The sequence below is a fragment of the Rhinoraja longicauda genome, chromosome 30 (assembly GCF_053455715.1).
Source record: "Rhinoraja longicauda isolate Sanriku21f chromosome 30, sRhiLon1.1, whole genome shotgun sequence".
Lineage (NCBI taxonomy): Eukaryota > Metazoa > Chordata > Chondrichthyes > Rajiformes > Arhynchobatidae > Rhinoraja > Rhinoraja longicauda.
The window spans coordinates 6,562,410-6,582,317 of record NC_135982.1 but is presented as its reverse complement, the minus strand read 5'-3'; the positions used below and the strand labels follow the sequence as shown (position 1 = coordinate 6,582,317).

The following is a 19,908-nucleotide window of genomic DNA, read 5'->3' as shown; positions in this document are numbered from 1 at the left end:
AAACTGAAGATAGACTCAAAAAGCTGGAGTAACTCAGCGGGTCAGACAGCATCTTTGGAGAAAAGGATTAGATGAGACCCTTGAAGCTGAGACCCGTGAAGTGTTGAGACCCTTCTTCAGACTCTTTTTCTTCAGTCGACTCGAAATATCACCTATTCCTTTTCTCCAGAGGTGCTGTCTGACCCGTTAAGTGACTCCAGCTGTTTGTGACTTTTAGATCAATCTACCAAGCTACTAATATGACAACATATTAGACGCCGTCTGAAAATCTATACCCTGCAATTTCTACCTTCTCTTTTGCTATTTAGTTACTGCTTCGCGTTTATTTTTTTCAATCGGAGCATATTGTAGCGACCATAGAGAGTGGTCCTGGTCGTCGAACCCTCAGATTGGCCAGCGGGGTCACGTGTGGGCGCGACCGTAGGGATTGGTCCAGGAGAGCGACATCGCTGATTGGACAGCGTTGTCATGTGCGCTTTTGGCGCCCGAAAAGAGTTAGTTCGGAGACGTCTTCGAAGAAGACAGTGAGTTTTTGATGGTTGTCCGTTATCTTGTTGTTAAACCTTTGTAATTGAATATTGCTGTCGCAATAAACTTCTTCCACAAAGAACAAGTTTCCGGACTCACCATATTGGTGACCCCGACGTGATCTGGGCGATCACCGACCATGAACGAACACGACGCCCCGTTGTTGGATGCTGCGCCTGGCACACCGGAGTTAAGCGCAGTAAGCGTTCACCTTCCGTTGTTTTGGACACATCAACCACAATCTTGGTTTGTCCACACCGAAGCCCTGTTTCATTTAAGAAACATATCGACAGACGCGATGAAGTATTACTACCTCGTCAGCGCTCTATCGCCGGAGACGACCACACGAGTGATGCGGTTCATCGTAAATCCTCCCGCGGAAAGCAAGTACGAGGCCATGAAGGCACTGTTACTACGAACCTTCGGGTTCCATAGGCATGATCGCGCCAAAAAACTTCTGCACCTACCGGATCTCGGAGATCGACTGCCGTCCGTTCTCATGGCCGAGATGATGATGCTAGCCGGTGAACATACGGATTGCCTCATGTTCGAGCAGGCATTCCGAGAGAAGCTTCCCGAAGATGTCCGACTTCTGCTCACGGATTGTTCTTTTAAGGACCCAGAAGCATATGCAGAAAAAGCTGATGCGCTCATAGCGGCCAAATCGAAGGGAAGTGGTTCGATCAACAAGGTCTCGACATCAGTGACCACGCCACAGCGACATCAAGATGGCGCCGCATCTCCCGCCAGTCCTCCAAAAGCCCGCCAAAAGGATCCGCACAAGCGCGGCTGGTGCTACTATCATCTACGATGGGGTAGAGAATCCCGCAACTGCCGCTCACCTTGTACTTTCGCGGGAAATGCCTCGGCCGATCGTACATAGGGGCAGTTGCGATTGGCCAGAACCGACGCCTCTACGTCCGAGATCGATTCACGGACACAGAATTTTTAGTGGACACGGGAGCCATTGTCAGTATAGTGCCGCCGACCGACCTTGAGACCAGAACTGGTAAGACAGGTCCTACCCTCATCGCGGTTAATGGCAGCACCATCCGCACGTTCGGTACGCGGAAGATGTCCCTTGTGCTAGGCCTCCGCACGTACGAATGGCCATTCATTATAGCAGACGTCAGACAAGCGATCCTAGGCGCAGATTTTCTCTGGGCCTTTTCACTGGTCCCTGATGTCCGCGGTAACGACCTCCGACCCTCCGCCAGCGAGGAGCCCGTCGCTCCGACAACCGCCTCCCCGCTCAGCCCTACTGTCCAGGCCGTCGTCGCGGCCCCTGACTCGTATGCTGAGGTCCTGGCGGAGTTTCCAGAGCTGCTCATCCAGCGTTTTGACGCCCCTTCGGCCAAGCATGGCGTGGTCCACCACATTCGCACCGAGGGCCCTCCCGTTTTCGCTCGGGCCAGTAGACTACCGCCAGACAAACTGGTGGTGGCGCGGGCGGAATTTAGGAAGATGGAGGAAATGGGCATTGTCCGTCAGTCCGACAGCCCGTGGGCCTCGCCGTTGCATATGGTCTCCAAGGCATCTGGGGGGTGGAGACCATGTGGCGATTATCGGCGTCTCAATGCTGTCACCACGGCTGATCGCTACCCCATACGGCACCTGCAGGACTTTTCGTCTGAGCTGGAAGGGGCGGTGGTGTTCTCCAAGATCGATTTGGTGCGAGGATACCACCAGATTCCTGTGCGGCCGGAGGACATACAGAAAACTGCCACGATTACTCCGTTCGGGTTGTTCGAGTGGTTGCGCATGCCGTTCGGTTTAAAGAACGCGGCACAGGCTTTCCAGCGACTGATGGACCGTGTGGGTCGGGGTTTACCCTTTGTGTTTATTTATTTAGACGACATCCTGGTCGCCAGCCCCTCAGTGCAGGAACACCAGGTCCATTTGCGGACTGTGTTCCAGCGGCTCCAAGACCACGGGTTCATTATCCAACCCTCCAAGTGTCAATTCGGCCTCCCTTCTCTTGATTTTTTAGGGCACAGAATCAACCCTGCCGGCGCCACCCCTTTGCCCGAGAAGGTGGAGGCTATCCGGGCATTTCCCAGGCCCACCACAGTAAAAGGGCTGCAGGAGTTCATAGGTATGGTTAACTTCTACCATAGGTTCGTTCCGGCAGCTGCGCGAGTCATGCGCCCGCTCTTCCAGTGCCTTGCGGGTAAACCGGTAGAGTTGATATGGTCCCCGGCCGCAGAGTCGGCTTTTACAGCAGCTAAGGCAGCCTTGGCAGTCGCCACCATGTTGGTCCACCCGAGCCCCTCCGCCCCCACGGCCCTGACGGTTGATGCGTCTGACGTGGCGGTGGGCGGGGTCTTGGAGCAGCAGGTCGGTGGCCTTTGGCAGCCCTTGGCGTTTTTCAGCCGGCAACTAAATTCGGCTGAACTGAAGTATAGCGCATTTGACCGAGAGCTTCTGGCCCTCTATTTAGCTGTTCGTCATTTCAGGTATTTCCTTGAGGGCCGCCCATTTGTGGCCTTTACGGACCATAAACCATTAACATTTGCATTTTTCAAATTGTCTGACCCATGGTCGGCTAGCCAGCAGCGGCACCTGACTGCCATATCCGAATTTACCACCGATGTCCGTCATGTCGCGGGTAAGCTTAATGCCGTTGCTGACGCCCTGTCTAGGCCTGCTTGTTCCCCCATTTCGGTGGTGGACTGCGAGGTGGATCCCCAGGAGCTTGCAGAGGCACAGCTTCTGGCGGATACCGCCTCGGCATACCAGTCCACCACTTCGGGGTTGAAATTGGCTCAGGTGGCCTGCGGGTTGGAAGGCACAAAAGTCTGGTGTGATGTTTCCCTTCCCCGTCCCAGGCCGGTAGTGCCGCCCTCCCTTCAGCGCCGGGTTTTCGATGCCATTCACGGGCTGGCGCACCCGTCCATCCGCTCCACCTCTGCGTTAGTAGCCGCTCGGTTTGTGTGGCATGGCCTGCGTAAACAGGTAGCTAGTTGGGCCCGTTCCTGCGTTCCCTGCCAGACCGCTAAAGTCCAGCGCCATGTCCAGCCCCCCGTACAAGAGTTCGAGGTCCCAGCAGTTCGTTTTTTCCACATCCACGTGGATTTAGTCGGGCCCTTGCCTTCCTCCCGGGGCTACACCCATCTCCTCACGGTGGTGGATCGGTACACCCGGTGGCCAGAGGCTTTCCCATTGTCAGATATCTCGGCAGCCTCTTGTGCCAGGACTTTGGCCCTCCATTGGGTAGCACGTTTCGGGGTTCCGGCGGTTATTATCACCGACAGGGGGCCGCAGTTCACTCTGGGCCACGCTAGCAGAGCTGTACGGTTCCCGGTTACAACACACTACAGCGTACCACCCCCAGGCAAATGGGCTTGTGGAGAGGTTCCACCGTCAACTCAAGGCGGCCCTCAGTGCGAGGCTTGAAGGCCCGGACTGGGTAGACCAACTCCCCTGGGTCCTTCTGGGCATCCGGACTGCTCCTAAGCAAGATCTCGGTGCTTCGTCCGCGGAGCTAGTGTATGGCTCGCCACTTAGAGTACCCGGGGATTTGCTTCCGGACCCCTCTGGTCAGCTGCCTCCAGTCCCATCAGTCTTAGCATCGCTCCGGGCACGGGTAGGTTCCCTGGCCCCAGTTCCGACTTCACGTCATGGGTGTCCCATGGTACACGAACCGCCTTCCCTGAAGGACTGTGAGTTTGTATTTTTGCGAAAGGATTCCCATCGTGCCCCGTTGCAGAGGGTCTATGAAGGGCCGTTCCGGGTTTTGCGTAAGGGGACGGTTACCTTCACCTTAGACGTGGGCGGCAGAAGTGAGCTCGTCTCGGTGTCCAGGCTTAAACCTGCACACTTGGATCCGGACCAACCAGTCCTGGTCGGCCAACCACCTAGGAGAGGCCGGCCTCCGGCAGTTCAGATCAGTCCAGAACCCCCCGCTCCGGCTGTTCCACCAAGTCCGGACTCCCAGGCTCCTGTGGTTCAGTCTGCCCCTCTCCTTACTCGTTCTGGTCGCGAAATCCGGCTCCCTGCTAGGTTCCGTACCTCGGGTTCTGGGGGGGATCATGTAGCGACCATAGAGAGTGGTCCTGGTCGTCGAACCCTCAGATTGGCCAGCAGGGTCACGTGTGGGCGCGACCGTAGGGATTGGTCCAGGAGAGCGACATCGCTGATTGGACAGCGTTGTCATGTGCGCTTTTGGCGCCCGAAAAGAGTTAGTTCGGAGACGTCTTCGAAGAAGACAGTGAGTTTTTGATGGTTGTCCGTTATCTTGTTGTTAAACCTTTGTAATTGAATATTGCTGTCGCAATAAACTTCTTCCACAAAGAACAAGTTTCCGGACTCACCATAATATTATAATAATTCCTTGCTGACATCTATATACTAAAACTCTTGTTTGTTTGTTCCTGAACTACAGCCAAAACTGTACATGATAGCACGACAATTTTAGGCCCACCTTACTCACCGTCGTCCCTTTGGTGCAAATGGAAGAAGTTTAATTGAAATCGGTGTTATATTTTTAAAGTTATTCACATTTTAAAGTTTAAATCTATCTCCGAGGGAGGGAGGGGGGAGGGAGGATAAGGGGGGTTGAGGGGAATGGAGTGGGGGGGGGGGGGGGAAGGGGGAGGGGGGAGGAGAGGGTGCTGCACCAATGCAGGAGAGGTTTGGGCCCAACGGGTCCACTTGGTCTAGTTCTTCATAAGTAGTTGAGGATGATGCAAGTTAATAGTCTGCTGGACTTTACTTGCAGTCCTGTTTATCTGTGTCTGTGTACTTAGTTCTCAAGGTCAGTCTGTAATCATTTCCAAACGCTAGGCTGACACGGACCCTGGCGTTTGACAGGTTTGTACGTCTGCAGCTCCCTCGGCCACCTTGGTAACTTTCTGCAGCTCGCCCCTCGACTGCCACGATGCCGGCAGATTTCAATGGTACCTGGCATATGATCAGCAATGAAAATCTTGACCCTTACTTGCAAGCACTGGGTGAGTATGTACTGTGAGTGTTTAGACAATAGACAATAGACAATAGGTGCAGGAGTAGGCCATTCGGCCTTTCGAGCCAGCACCATCATTCAATGTGATCATGGCTGATCATTCTCAATCAATACCCCGTTCATGCCTTCTCCCCGTACCCCCTGACTCCGCTATCCCTAAGAGCTCTATCTAGCTCTCACTTGAAAGCATCCAGAGAATTGGCCTCCACTGCCTCTGAGGCAGAGAATTCCACAGATTCACAACTCTCTGACTGAAAAAGTTTTTCCTCATCTCCGTTCTAAATGGCCTACCCCTTATTCTTAAACTGTGGCTGTTAAGCTCTACTGAGCTTTTGAACAAGTTATTTTAAAGACATACATACATTACATACATTTGCTTTATTCCGGATTCGAGGCCCAGTTAAAATACAAGACATTACATAGAATAAATTACTTACAAAGGCACGATTAATTACACTCAAAAGCACAATACATGGTTTAAAACCAATAATTTAAAAAATCAGTGTCCTACAACGAGACAACTATCCCAATATCTCCACAGCTGGGATACGTAGCTACGTGTAGTGCTAAACCTTATGTTTGATAAGGCCTAGATTATTTCATTTTCAGAGTCATTAATCCGGCAAATAAATATATACATAAGGTTTCTTAAGACAGTTTGTAAAGTACTGAGTCCTGCAGCCCACAAACATTTCACTTGCGCGACACCACCTAGGTCTCTTAAGTAATATTCTCGTAACTTCATTGTAAGCTACTTGAAGTCACTGTCGTGTAAGAAAATAACTGCAGATGCTGGTACAAATCGAAGGTATTTATTTCACAAAATGCTGGAGCAACTCAGCCAGTTGCAGGTCTGATAGTTTTTGCTGATGTAGATTATAATTTTTTTCTTTTTTTTATCATGGAGTGTTTGGAAGCCGGATAAATTGTTTTTAGTTCCTTATCCTCTTTATAACAATCTGGAAAATAAAATAAGTCAAGGCACTTCTGACAATTTGTGTATGAACAATACAGGACGGCACGGTGGCACAGCAGTAGAGTTGCTGTCTTGCAGCGCCAGTGACCTGAGTTTGATCCTGGCACCTACTGGTTGGTGCTGTCTGTATGGAGTTTGTACGTTCTCCCCACGTTAAATAATGTGGAATAAGATGCTAGGATCAATGATGGTGACTATGAAACTGCTGAATCCTTAAACCATCCAAGTATCAATTGAATTGAATTGATAGAATGATACAGCATGGAAACGAGCCCGAGAGCCCACTTAGTCCACGCCGACCATTGATCATCTGTTCACAATCGTTTTATGCTGTTCCACTTTCTTATCCACTCCCTACACACTGGGTGTAATTTGCAGCGGCCAATTAATCTACAAACCTGACGTGAGTGGGTGCCTGGCATATGATCAGCAATGAAATACTCCTTTGTGACGTGAGTGGAAACCGAAGCACCTGGAGGAAACCCACACAGTCACAGGGAGAATGCACAAACTCCGTACAGACATGCTTAGAGAAGCAACTCTACCACCCAGAATGTTTACAATTTCGGAGCTAATACATAGTGGGCCATCGGACCTGTGCGTGTGGTGTAACAGCTAGTACATAGTGGGCCATGGGGCCTGTGGTGTATCAGCTAGTACGTGGTGGACCGTCGGGCCTGTTCCACACAGACAGTACCCAAGGTCAGATTCAAACCCGGGTCTCTGACTCTGTGAGGCAGCAGCTCTACCAGCTGTACTTCTGTGCTGTCTCTTCACTTATGTTCTTCAAGGAGGAAATCTGATGGTCCTTTCTGGTCTGTGACCCACAATATAACTGCCCTTTGAGGTGATTGTTCAGTTGTTCAGTTCAGGCCCACTTGTGGCTAGGCAATGAATTGCGGGCTTGGTGAAGCCCCATTCCATGACTTGTATACCTTAATGAATGTCTCATTTGCAGTTACAACTGACTACTTCAATGAGCTGTGGTGTATGTGTGAGACCAATAGAATATCCATCAGTACTGCCCAAGTCTCAATGTTGCCCAATTACTTCCTGAGGGTGACAGTGTGGATTTAAGTCAGAATCACATTTGGGTGCACCCTTCTGTTAGTGTTCAGATTCATGTTCAAACTTGCATGTAGGAACCAAGTCATTCCTCTGGTGTACAGGGAAAAACTAAAGCTAGTTGCAGTACAGTGCAAAGCTGCAGTGAGACCAGAGGTGGCATCTTCAGTCGATCGGCTGTGTCAGTTGTGGATAGAGCTAACTTGCTGTCAAAGGGCCTGAGGGTGAAGTACAGGAATAGAACAGCATGATCTTTTTTTTCCAATCCTAATTGGACATGGTCCTGTATGACGAGTAGCCGCTTCAGTGAATGAGTGGAGAACTTCTCTTAACTGTAAAACCAAATTTCAGAGTGAATCTTCTTAAACAGCTCCTTGGGATAGAGGATAACTTCAGGTTTTGTAAGTTCGGAGGTGTTTGCTGAGGCTCCAGTGGGACACACAGGTTTGTTCACAGATAAAGCATCTGATGCCCAATGAGTTGGGCTGATGCATAGTTTGGAGGATAGTGCAATCCTTCCACAGTATATGTAGGACTCCTGTGTACTCCTGAAACACGTAGTATAACAAAATAACTGCAGATGCTGGTACAAATCGAAGGTATTTATTCACAAAATGCTGGAGTAACTCAGCAGGTCAGGCAGCATCTCAGGAGAGAAGGAATGGGTGACGTTTCGGGTCGAGACCCTTCTTCAGACTGAAGAAGGGTCTCGACCCGAAACGTCACCCATTCCTTCTCTCCTGAGATACTGCCTGACCTGCTGAGTTACTCCAGCATTTTGTGAATAAATAGCTGAAACACGCACCTCAGTTCTCGCTATCACCCTGAATGTTGACGATGACCCGGAGGTCAGCCTCTGAATGCATGCATGGGCAAACATTGTCATTGTATTGCAGGTTTAGATGTGCTCGGTTCTGGAGTGTTGTCACCTTAGGTTGAATACCTCCCCACTTGTTATGAAGATTAGCTTCGTTCTCATGGACGTTTCTTTGGATTGAGATGCAGCATTAAGATAAGAGAGACTGAGAAAAGTTGTAAAAGTATTCAGGCACTTACACAATTTTAACCGAGGTAGGATCTGCAGGAGATCAGTCGGTTCACGTCATGGGTTGAATCATGAAGCAAATTAAACCTGGAAATTAATTTCTGTATACCATTATACAATCTCCCCACACAGTTTGATACGCAGCTCTACTATGGTAGTTTTCCAGTACTGGTTGACCCAAATGACATTTACGCATACAACTATCTGCACCCACCTGCCCATCGCCCCTCCTCACCTGTCACTTGCCAGTTTTTAACCCATCCCTTCCCTTCACCTCTCTTTTCCAGTTTTCTCCCATCTACTGCATCATCTGCAGGGCAGCACAGTGGTGCAGCGGTAGAGTTGCTGCCTTACAGTGCCAAAGACTCAGGTTCGATCTTGACTATGGGTGCTGTCTGTGCAGAGTTTGTATGTTCTGCATGTGACAGCGTGGGTTTTCTCCGGGAGATCCGGTCTCCTCCCACACTCCAAGGACAATAGACAATAGACAATAGGTGCAGGAGTAGGCCATTCGGCCCTTCGAGCCAGCACCACCTTTCAATGTGACCATGGCTGATCATTCTCAATCAGTACGCCGTTCCTGCCTTCTCCCCATACCCCCTGACTCCGCTGTCCTTAAGAACTCTATCTAGCTCTCTCTTGAATGCATTCAGAGAATTGGCCTCCACTGCCTTCTGAGGCAGAGAATTCCACAGATTTACAACTCTCTGACTGAAAAAGTTTTTCCTCATCCCCAGGCCTACCCCTTATTCTTAAACTGTGGCCCCTTGTTCTGGACTCCCCCAACATTGGGAACATGTTTCCTGCCTCTAACGTGTCCAACCCCTTAATAATCTTATACGTTTCGATAAGATCCCCTCTCATCCTTCTACATTCCAGTGTATACAAGGACGTGCAGGTTTGTAGGTTAATTGGCTTCTGTAAATTGTCCCTAGTGTGTAGGATAGTGTTAGTGTGGGGGATGATCACTGGTCTGCACAGACTCGGTGGGCTGAAGGGTCTGTTTCCACGCTATAACTCTAAAGTCTAATGCAAAGTCTAAAGTCTAACTCTCTGAATGCATTCAAGAGAGAGCTGGATAAAGCTCTTAAGGGTAGCGGAGTCAGGGGGTATGGGGAGAAGGTAGGAACGGGGTACTGATTGAGAATGATCAGCCATGATCACATTGAATGGCGGTGCTGGCTCGAAGGGCCGAATGGCCTCCTCCTGCACCTATTGTCTATTGTGTATTGTCTATTTCCTAAATCTGTAGAAGGGTCCCGACCCGAAATGTCGTCAGTCTACTTACCTCCGCAGATGCTGAGTTCACACCTGCTAAGTTACTTTAGCAGATGTTTTTTTGCTCAAGATTCCTGCATCTGCAGTCCCTTGTGCCTCTCTTTGCACATGTAACCTTGAATGGTTATTTGACTCCAAGATAGTGAAGAAAACAAAGAGAATGCATGCCGTTGTTAACCAAAGCATTAAAATACAAGTGCAGAGAGGTCCTGCTAGAACTAGAACTATATGAAATGTTATACAATACTGTGATGAGTTAGGAATGGTAAAGCACAGAAAACATATGCACAGGAAAGGTTGGGGCAGTGAATTACATGGTTACCGGTATTATAGTTATGACTAGTTAGATTTGGGTTGCTTTCCCTTCAACATGAAGATTATATTGAGCTTTGTACAATTAGGAGAGCCATGGGCAGCATCCTTCCCTTAGCAGAGAGGTTTAATTACTGGGGAGTAGAGGTAGTGGTCAAAGATAAGTTGAGGATAAAATCAAATTCAATAAATGATGAGGGTCTGGCATTGACTGCTTGACATGGGTTGGTATAGAACACCAGACTTAAAACATATTAAGACGAGCGGATGTAGATCTGGGATGCACAGTGGCACAGCTGGTAGAGCTGCTGCCTCACAGCCCAGAGACACGGGTTCGATCTTGACCTCCCGTGCTGTCTATGAGGAGCTTGCACGTTCTCCCTGTGACAGCGTGGGTTTCTCCCCAATGCTCCAGTTTCCCCCCCACATCCCAAGGACATTGCAGGTTGCTGGCTTGTAGTTAACCAGCCTCTGTAAATTGCAACTAGTGATGTAGGGAGTGGGCGAGAAAGTGGGATACCACAGAACCAATGTGAACGGGTGATCGGTAGTTGGTGTGGACAGTGAGCTGAAGGGCCTCTTTCCATGCTGTGTCTTTCAATCAATCCACAACCCATACGACTAAGGTCCCAAGGTTAGGAAATTGGAATAACCCTTGGCCTCCTTCTGTTCCGTAAATTTATATAAAAAGGGGAATTTCCCTTCCTATCCTCACTTGTTGTCTAGAGTTTATGAATATCTGTAGATTTTGGGGGACCAGATTTTGAATTAAATATGCTTCCTCTATTTGCTCTCTCTCATTCTGATGCAGGGTCCCAACCTGAAAGGTCTACTTACTCCTTTTACCTCCACAGATGTTGCTCGATCCGCTGAGTTTTTCTAGTTTACGCCTTTTTTCTTCCAGATTGTAGCACCTGCAGTCTCTTCTGGCTTCTAAACACAGACTTAAGGTCAAATATTCTTTCGACAGATATTGACTTTGCTATTCGTAAGATTGCGGGTCTGTTGAAACCCGAGAAGATTATTGAACAGGACGGAGACTCATTCATCATCAAAACAAACAGCACCTTCAGAAATTATCAAATCCAGTTTAAGGTGGGAGAAGAATTTGACGAAGATGTGAAATGTTTAGATAATCGCAAATGCAAGGTAGGAACCCAGCATCTATTAAATGACGTCCAACAATGTTCATGGAAGTAAAATGATATTTTATTAGAAAAAATGTTTTTAAAAAGTTGCCTATATTGGCAACACTATTCCTGAACAGAGTGGAGACTAATGGGTAAGTTACTTTCAATCAAGAATGGAGATCGGTACGGTTGGCGCAGCGGTAGAGTTGCTGTCTTACAGCAAATGCAGCGCCGGAGAGCCGGGTTCGATCCTGACGACGGGTGTTATCTGTACGAAGTTTGTACGTTCTCCCCGTGACCTGCGTGGGTTTTCTCCGAGATCTTCCGTTTCCTCCCACACTCCAAAGACGTACAGGTTTGTAGGTTAATTGGCTGAGTAAAATGTAAACATTGTCTCCAGCGGGTTTAGGATGGTGTTAAAGTGTGGTGATCGCTGGTCGGCGCGGACCTGGTGGGCCGAAAGGGCCTGTTTCTGCGCTGTATCTCTAAACTAAAAACTAAATAACTGATTCATTTTACGCATATAATTTGTATTTAATGATCACTTTCAGGATAAATTACTATGATTTTACTGGGAGATATTGCTGAAGTCTTATATATACTTCACTCTTTAAAGAGACATTTTTAAAATGTAATTGCCTTCCCTTGTATTACTATTGACTATCAGTTGTAAACCAGAGGTAGACCCTTTAGAGTAGGAAAGAACTATAGATGCTGGTTTACACCGAAGATAGACACAAAATGCTGGAGTAACTCAGCAGGACAGGCAGCATCTCTGGAGTGAAGGAATGGGTGATGTTTCGGGTCGAGACCATTCTTCAGACTGAGAGTCAGGGAAGAGGGAGACATAGAGATATGGAAGGGTAAGGTGTGAAAACACAGATCAAAGGGGACAATGACAAGGAGAATGTAGAATGGTTCATTTGTTAGCTGAGGGGAAGGCAATTTAATCATACAATCAGTAAAATTTAATCAGTCGGAGAACTAGGATGGGGAGGGATGGAGAGAGAGGAAAACCAAGGGTTACTTGAAGTTAGAGACATCAATATTTATACCGCTGGGTTATAAGCTACCCAAGCGAAATATGATGCGCTGAGATAAGTCTCATCATATAATGTCTTACAAATGTAGCTTACTTCAGAAGTCTGAAGTCCCTCATCACCAGGTTCAGAAACAACTACTTTCATACGACTAACATCTTCTTGAACTGACCTGTACACACCTCAGCAACAGAATACTCCAGACCACCTCTTGCCCTACCATGGACTGAGCTAATTCTGCTATCACCATTGTCCGCTGTACAAGTGATGGCTCCCACTGATTGTCGCCGGAAGCTTGCGCCCTTTTCAGGACGGACGATGACAGTGATGTAACATTTGAAACATAATGAAGGACACGAAAGAAGTAGATTTTACTAATTGTGTATTTTTACACTAATATCTTGTTTTTATTTGGCTTTTTTTTCTCTTATCACTAAAATTGATGTGTAAGTTATGTATATTTTATGTTGTTGTGTCTGAGGCTATGTGCCTGTGATGCTGCCACAAGCTAGATTTTCATTGCACCTGTACCTTACATTATGACAATCGATTTTAACTTGTTTCAGCATAACTAATATTGACCTGGAGCATTAATGCAATTCTTAACTGAAATCATCTGCTCTATTCTCATTTACCCACGTATGTTAAAAAAATTATATCTTCATGCACTTAAATTTTATTATATCTTCATGCTCTTACCATAAGTTTCCTTTATCCACTCCCGCAATGAAAACTGTCCAAGTAAACAGACTGAAATTACTCTCTCCAGTAGGCCTACTTCCTCACTGTGAAGGTATTTATTCACAAAATGCTGGAGTAACTCAGCAGGTCAGGCAGCATCTCAGGAGAGAAGGAATGGGTGACGTTTCGGGTCGAGACCCTTCTTCAGACTGAAGAAGGGTCTCGACCCGAAACATCACCCATTCCTTCTCTCCTGAGATGCTGCCTGACCTGCTGAGTTACTCCAGCATTTTGTGAATAAATGCCTTCGATTTGTACCAGCATCTGCAGTTATTTTCTTACATTTCCTCACTGTGATTATGTTCCAACCCAGTATCCAGAGACCCAGACTCATGATCGAAATACAAGCCTCCAAATTCCACCATGTTAAATGATAGATCTACATCTGGTTAATTGAACAAATCTACAATGAATGGTTAACGTATAAAAAAAATCAATATCAAATTCTGCCATTTCACGTTGCTCACTTATTCACAACTGGCCGTTTCTGCCATAAGTGATCATCTGCGAAATGGTTTCGTTTATTTTTCTCCCCACTAGCACAGCCCGGCCTGTATTTCACAGCATTATAACACTCATTTGTTAGTACCATTGCCCCCTAAATGCTCCCTGTAACCTTAACTCCATTCTATCTCTGCAGCAATCTTGACCTCACCCTAGCATAGGTATTCTCTTTGTCCTATCTATCCCTCCCCCAAACATTTCTGCAACTTAAAACCTGATTTCGTTTCTCAGTTCTGATCAATAGTCGTGGATCCGAAACATTAATTGCCGCAGTTGCTGCCTAACCTGGTGAGCATTTTCAACATTTCCCATTTTTATTTCAGATTTCCAGCATCTGCAGTTTTTCTTTAAAATTCCCATTATAAAATGTCACCTATTTTATCATTGTGCCTTTGAAAAATAAATCTGGCTGTAGAGGGGGGTCCTTACCTGATTGACCCTACATGTAATTCAGTCTCGCTGTTTGCTTAACTCTTATCGCTCCCCTTGCCCAGTGTATCAGTAACCCTTCCATAAGACTGCCTGTCCCGCTGAGTTACTCCAGCATTTTGTGTCTATGGTTTAAACCAGCATCTACATTTCCTTCCTACACAAGTACCTTGGGATGTTTTGGGTGCCATATAAATGCAACTTATAATACAGTTGAAAATCATTAGAAAATGAAGCAAATTATGACATCTGACATTCGGACAAATTGTAATCCAGTGAAGCCCTTTCCCCAACTCCCCGCTCCTGATAACCTTGGATTGGATCAGTACTTTGAAAACTGAAACGAACTTCCTACTCAACTCCAAAGTCAGAATATTGGCCGGTGTTGCCTTCCACGACCCAAAATGGTGACTGTGAGGAGAAGTAAAATAGCCGGCAAAGTGACAGGTCAAAGCCACATTGTGGGAGCTTGCTGTGCATCGACAAACGGCAAGAGTTCCCACATTGCATCATAGCCTGGGGTGGCAATCCGGAGAGTGATGGGCTCGGCTACGACCATTATGAACAGAGCCCTCCCTACTATCAAAGGCACCCTGGACAATGCAGCTCACCCCATCCATTGTCAACCTGAGGCAGTGGAGGCCAATTCACTGGATGTTTTCAACAGAGAGTTAGATATAGCCCTTAGGGCTAACGGAATCAAGGGATATGGGGAAAAAACAGAAACGGGGTACTGATTTTGGATGAGGGCGGCACGGTGGCGCAGCGGTAGAGTTGCTGCCTTACAGCGAATGCAGCGCCAGAGACTCAGGTACAATCCTGACTACGGGCGGCGTCTGTACGGAGTTTGTACGTTCTCCCCTTGACCTGCGTGGGTTTTCTCCGAGATCTTCGGTTTCCTCACACACTCCAAAGACGTACAGGTATGTAGGTTAATTGACTGGGTAAATGTTTTAAAAAATTGTCCCTAGTGTGTGTAGGATAGTGTTAGTGTGCGGGGATCGCTGGGCGGCGCGGACCCGGTGGGCCGAAGGGCCTGTTTCCGCGCTGTATCTAAAAAAAACCCCAAAATCAGCCAAGATCATATTGAATGGCTCGAAGGGCCGAATGGCCTACTCCTGAACCTATTTTCTATGTTTCTAAGACAAAGATGGTCATTGCATGCATTGGTGATGTTGTTACCTGTGTGAGTGAATTTAGAAGAATATCAGATAGGTTACGATGAACCATGGCTAGGAATCCGGTAAAGTCCAGTAAAATGGGTGGGGATTTCAACAGGAAATCGTTACCACCCCATGAAAATATGTGCAAGGCATATTTTAATGCATCATTGGGGCATAAAAAGTAATGCAAATATGCTCTCATTCCAGTTAATTGAATTTGAAATATAGATCTACACGTTGCAAGAACCTGAGCCTAATTACCCCCCATCTCCTCAGCTATTATTACATTAATTAGCAGAGTTGAGGAGTGGGTAAATGGATGAAATCGCTTACAGTATTGCACATGGTCAGAATTCTACAGAAGCTAAAGTATTCTTGTTTCTGCATCACTTCTTATAAGATTCAACAGCTATTCCAACGACATTGTGAAATGCACTGGGTTTGTTCAAACAAGGGAGCCTTAATCATTCTTTTCACCTTGGCAAACTTTGTTTTTGCAGACTCTTGTCATTTGGGAGAACAACAAACTGGTGTGCACTCAAAAGGGAGAAAAGAAGAATCGGGGGTGGACTCACTGGATAGAAGGCGATAACCTTCACTTGGTATGTTTCCTATTGGATTGAGAATACCAATGGATCACCCTTTAAGCCTTACAAATTCCTTAGCACGGCACTATGGTGCAGCGGTAGAGTTGCTGCCTCACAGCGGTGGACTTCCGGCTTCAATCCCGACTACTGGGTGCTGTCTGTATGGAATTTGTACATCCTCCCTGGAATTTCTCTGAGATCTTCGGTTTCCTCCCACACTCCCAAGAGGTACAGATTTGGAGGTTAATAATAATAATAATATACCTTTATTGTCATTGTACGAACAGTACAACAAAATTAGAAGTGCTACATCTGAAACAGTGCGACAGTGCAGATCTTTCAAAGACAATCTCACCTATTGTTCTGGCCCTTAGGCTCCTGTAGGCAGAGGGCAGGAGAGCAAACAGTTCATATCCAGGGTGTGTGCTGTCCTTAATTATATTTCTGGCCCTGTTTAGACAACGCGAGCTGGAGATGTCCTTCAGAGAAGGTAGTGGACAGACGATAATTTTCTCTGCTGTCTTAATAACCTTCTGGAGGGCCTTCTGGTCTGCAGCTGAGCAGCCAGCATACCACACTATGGTGCAGTATGCCAGTACGCTCTCAATGGTGGAGCGGTAGAAGGTCACCAGCAGATTCTCCTTCAGTTTGTTTTTCCGGAGCAGTCTTAAGAAGTGCAGTCTCTGCTGTGACTTTTTAACTACCGCTGTAGTATTTGCAGTCCAGGAGAGATCCTTGGAGATGGTGGTCCCCAGGAACTGGAAGGTGGAGACCCTCTCCATAATTGGCTTGTTATAAATGTAAATTGACCCTGGTGTGTGTAGGAAGGTGTTAATGTGTGCGGGGATCGCTGGTCGGTGCGGACTCGGTGGGCCGAAGGGCCTGTTTCCTCGCTGTGTCTCTAACCTAAACTAAAAACGAAACTAAAATTGTGCAGTTGGAAGCCAATTAGTTCAAATTCATTCTTCTCTCTACTCTGTTCCTGGTTAACCAAGCTGGCTCCCTGTCCTCACAGAACTGACAAGATAGCCTCCAATTTGAATCAGGAGAGCCATCAATTTCTCAGGGACAATTTGAGATGAGCATTAAATGCTGCCCTTACCAGTGACTTCCACTCCCCGAGATTTAACGAATGCAAAGCTGAAGATTTAGAAACAGGATGCTGGTGTATGAAGGAACCGCAGATGCTGGTTTAAACCGAAGAGACACAAGATGCTGGAGTAACTCTGCAGGGCAGGCAGTATTTCTGGATAGAAGGAATGGGTGATGTTTCGGGTCGAGACCCTTCTTCAGAGTAAAAGAACTCAAAGACAGTCTGAAGAAGGGTCTCGACCCAAAATGTCACCCATTCCTTCTATCCTGAGATGCTGCCTGACCCGCTGAGTTACTCCAGCATTTTGTGTCTATCTTCGATATAGAAACAGTTCTTTATCTCTTTATGTTCCCGCTCTCCTCTCTCCACCACTGCCAGCTTCCTGGAACACACTGCTGGGGTTTGGAAGCAATACAAATGTACTAGCCTAAAACAAGCCTTGATGATTTAAACGTTCATTCAATCCAGAGTAGTTTTAGTGACCTAACGTTGCACCAAAAAAGTGCTGTTGCTAAAAATTCAGATTAACGCTTGCATTATATCCAACACAAAGGTGATAAGACTACACTGAAAAACTGTTTTAAATATCCAAGTAATTATTTTGCCAGTCTCCAAAGAAGCCTTATGCTCTTTTAGATTCTCTGGAATAGGATCCCTATTACAAGTTATGAATGAACTGTTTGATAGCTGTTACTGTCAGACGTTCAAGGCTGAATGATCTCATTCACCAGTCTCATCATGCATCAGTATTGTGGCTGCAGGGTGCACCATCCAGAACACTCTGCTACAGTAATCTGCCAGATTTCTTCAATAGCAACTGTTCAACCCGTGACCTCCACCACTATGGCAACACAACACCAGAGACTCAGGCTCGATCCTGAAGTCTACGTGGAGTTTGCACCTTTCCCAGTGACCGCGTGGGTTTCCTCCGGGTGCTCTGGTTTCCTCCCACATCCCAAAGCTGTGCTGGTTTATAGGTTAATTGGCCTCTGTAAATTGCCCCCCAATAATTATTTGGTAAATAGGCAAGAAGTTGTAATATGTTTTAAATAGTTACCAGTAGTTTTATGTTACCAAAAGCTGATTGAGTTTGGGATGTTGATGGCAATTGTTGAGTTATAGTTTTAGAGATGCAACATGGAAGCGGGCCCTTTGGCCCACGCCAGCCATTGATCACCCTTTCATGCTCGTTCTATGTTATCCCACTTTCGCATCCACTCCCTATACACTAGGTGCAGTTTAGATGCCAATTAACCTACAAACCCGCACATCTTTGGGAGGAAACCCACATGGTCACAGGGAGAACGTGCAAACTCCACACAGACAATAGACAATAGACAATAGACAATAGGTGCAGGAGTAGGCCATTCGGCCCTTCGAGCCAGCACCACCATTCAATGTGATCATGGCTGATCATTCTCAATCAGTACCCCGTTCCTGCCTTCTCCCCTTACCCCCTGACTCCGCTATCCTTAAGAGCTCTGTCTAGTTCTCTCTTGAATGCATGCAGAGAATTGGCCTCCACTGCCTTCTGAGGCAGTGAATTCCACAGATTTACAACTCTCTGACTGAAAAAAAATGTCCTCATCTGCGTTCTAAATGGCCTACCCCTTATTCTTAAACTGTGGCCCCTGTTCTGGACTCCCCCAACATTGGGAACATGTTTCCTGCCTCTAACGTGTCCAACCCCTTAATAATCTTATATGTTTCGATACGATCCCCTCTCATCCTTCTAAATTCCAGTGTATACAAGCCTAGCCGCTCCGGTCTTTCAACATACGACAGTCCCGCCATTCCGGGAATGAACCTGGTAAACCTATGCTGTACGCCCTCAATAGCAAGAATATCCTTCCTCAAATTTGGAGACCAAAACTGCACACAGTACTCCAGGTGCGTTCTCACTAGGGCCCTGTACAACTGCGGACAGCATCCAAGATCCGGATCCAACCCGTCTCTCTGGTGCTGTGAAGCAACAGCTCTATCAGCTGCGCCACCCACTGCTGTAATAACAGAATGTTTCACAAGCCTAGTCGCTGAGTATTTGTCATCATTGCTGGTGGCATTAATGTGCATCATTTCTTTCCTTCCAGGAAATCTACTGTGAAGACAAGGTGTGCAAACAGGTTTATAAGAAAACTCCACAGCATAAGTGAGGGAAGATGCCAAATGTGAAACCTATTAATTTGTACGATTGTCACTAAATTTTTGGACGTTGAGTGATCGATAGTGGAAACTTTGCCCCATTGCCCTCAGAATTAGATCCGAAGATACTTCTTACCACTCTGAAATATGGAAACAGATTTCAGGTGGCTATCCTTCTGTACATTGAGGTAATATGGTACTGAGATATTCAGTGTCAATCTGCTCCAGGATATCTAGCATTAATTTTGTGGTGAGATTACATTCTTGAACAACTAATGTATTCACACTGTAGATATTTGATTGAATGGAAGTAGCAGTTTCACATGTATGTGGGAATCTGATAATCATAAAGGATTAGCAAAACAGTACGTGTCTTTTTTTAATTTTTTTTATAAAACTCCAAAACTATGCTGGGAATGGGGGGAATATGGATCACGTGCAGACAGAGGAGATTGGTTTAACGGTGTAATTTGGCCTGACATTGTGGGCTGAAGGACCTGTTCCTGTACTGTGCTGGTCTATGTTCTGCTTGCCCCAATATCGGTAGCAAGAGAATGCAGATGTAACTCTGTTACAGAGTGTTACCGAACTTCTAAATTCATTGGGGTGGAACACTCTCCAAGACAGACGTAAAGCCCACCGTTTGACCTGTTTTTACGAACTGTTAAATGGTCAGCTCGACATAGATGACCACATCTACACCAAACCCAAACCTATTAGCAGTAGACGAGGGCATTCGATTCAATTTGAGACATGCGCAGCGGTAGAGTTGCTGCTTTACAGCGAATGCAGCGCCGGAGACTCAGGTTCGATCCTGACTACGGGTGCTGCACTGTAAGGAGTTTGTACGTTCTCCCCGTGACCTGCGTGGGTTTTCTCCGAGATCTTCGGTTTCCTCCCACACTCCAAAGA

The 19,908-nt window shown here is 46.9% G+C and overlaps 1 protein-coding gene across 1 annotated transcript; it reads left to right on the top strand.

Moving 5' to 3' along the window:
• The first annotated feature begins 5,277 nt into the window (after nt 1–5,277).
• On the top strand, nt 5,278–19,361 carry rbp7a (retinol binding protein 7a, cellular). The gene is made up of 4 exons (XM_078425697.1): nt 5,278–5,480; nt 11,138–11,316; nt 15,675–15,776; nt 18,945–19,361. The coding sequence occupies exons 1-4, from the start codon at nt 5,408–5,410 to the stop codon at nt 19,005–19,007; spliced, it is 417 nt and encodes a 138-aa protein (XP_078281823.1). The 5' UTR covers nt 5,278–5,407; the 3' UTR covers nt 19,008–19,361.
• Nucleotides 19,362–19,908: the final 547 nt, after the last annotated feature.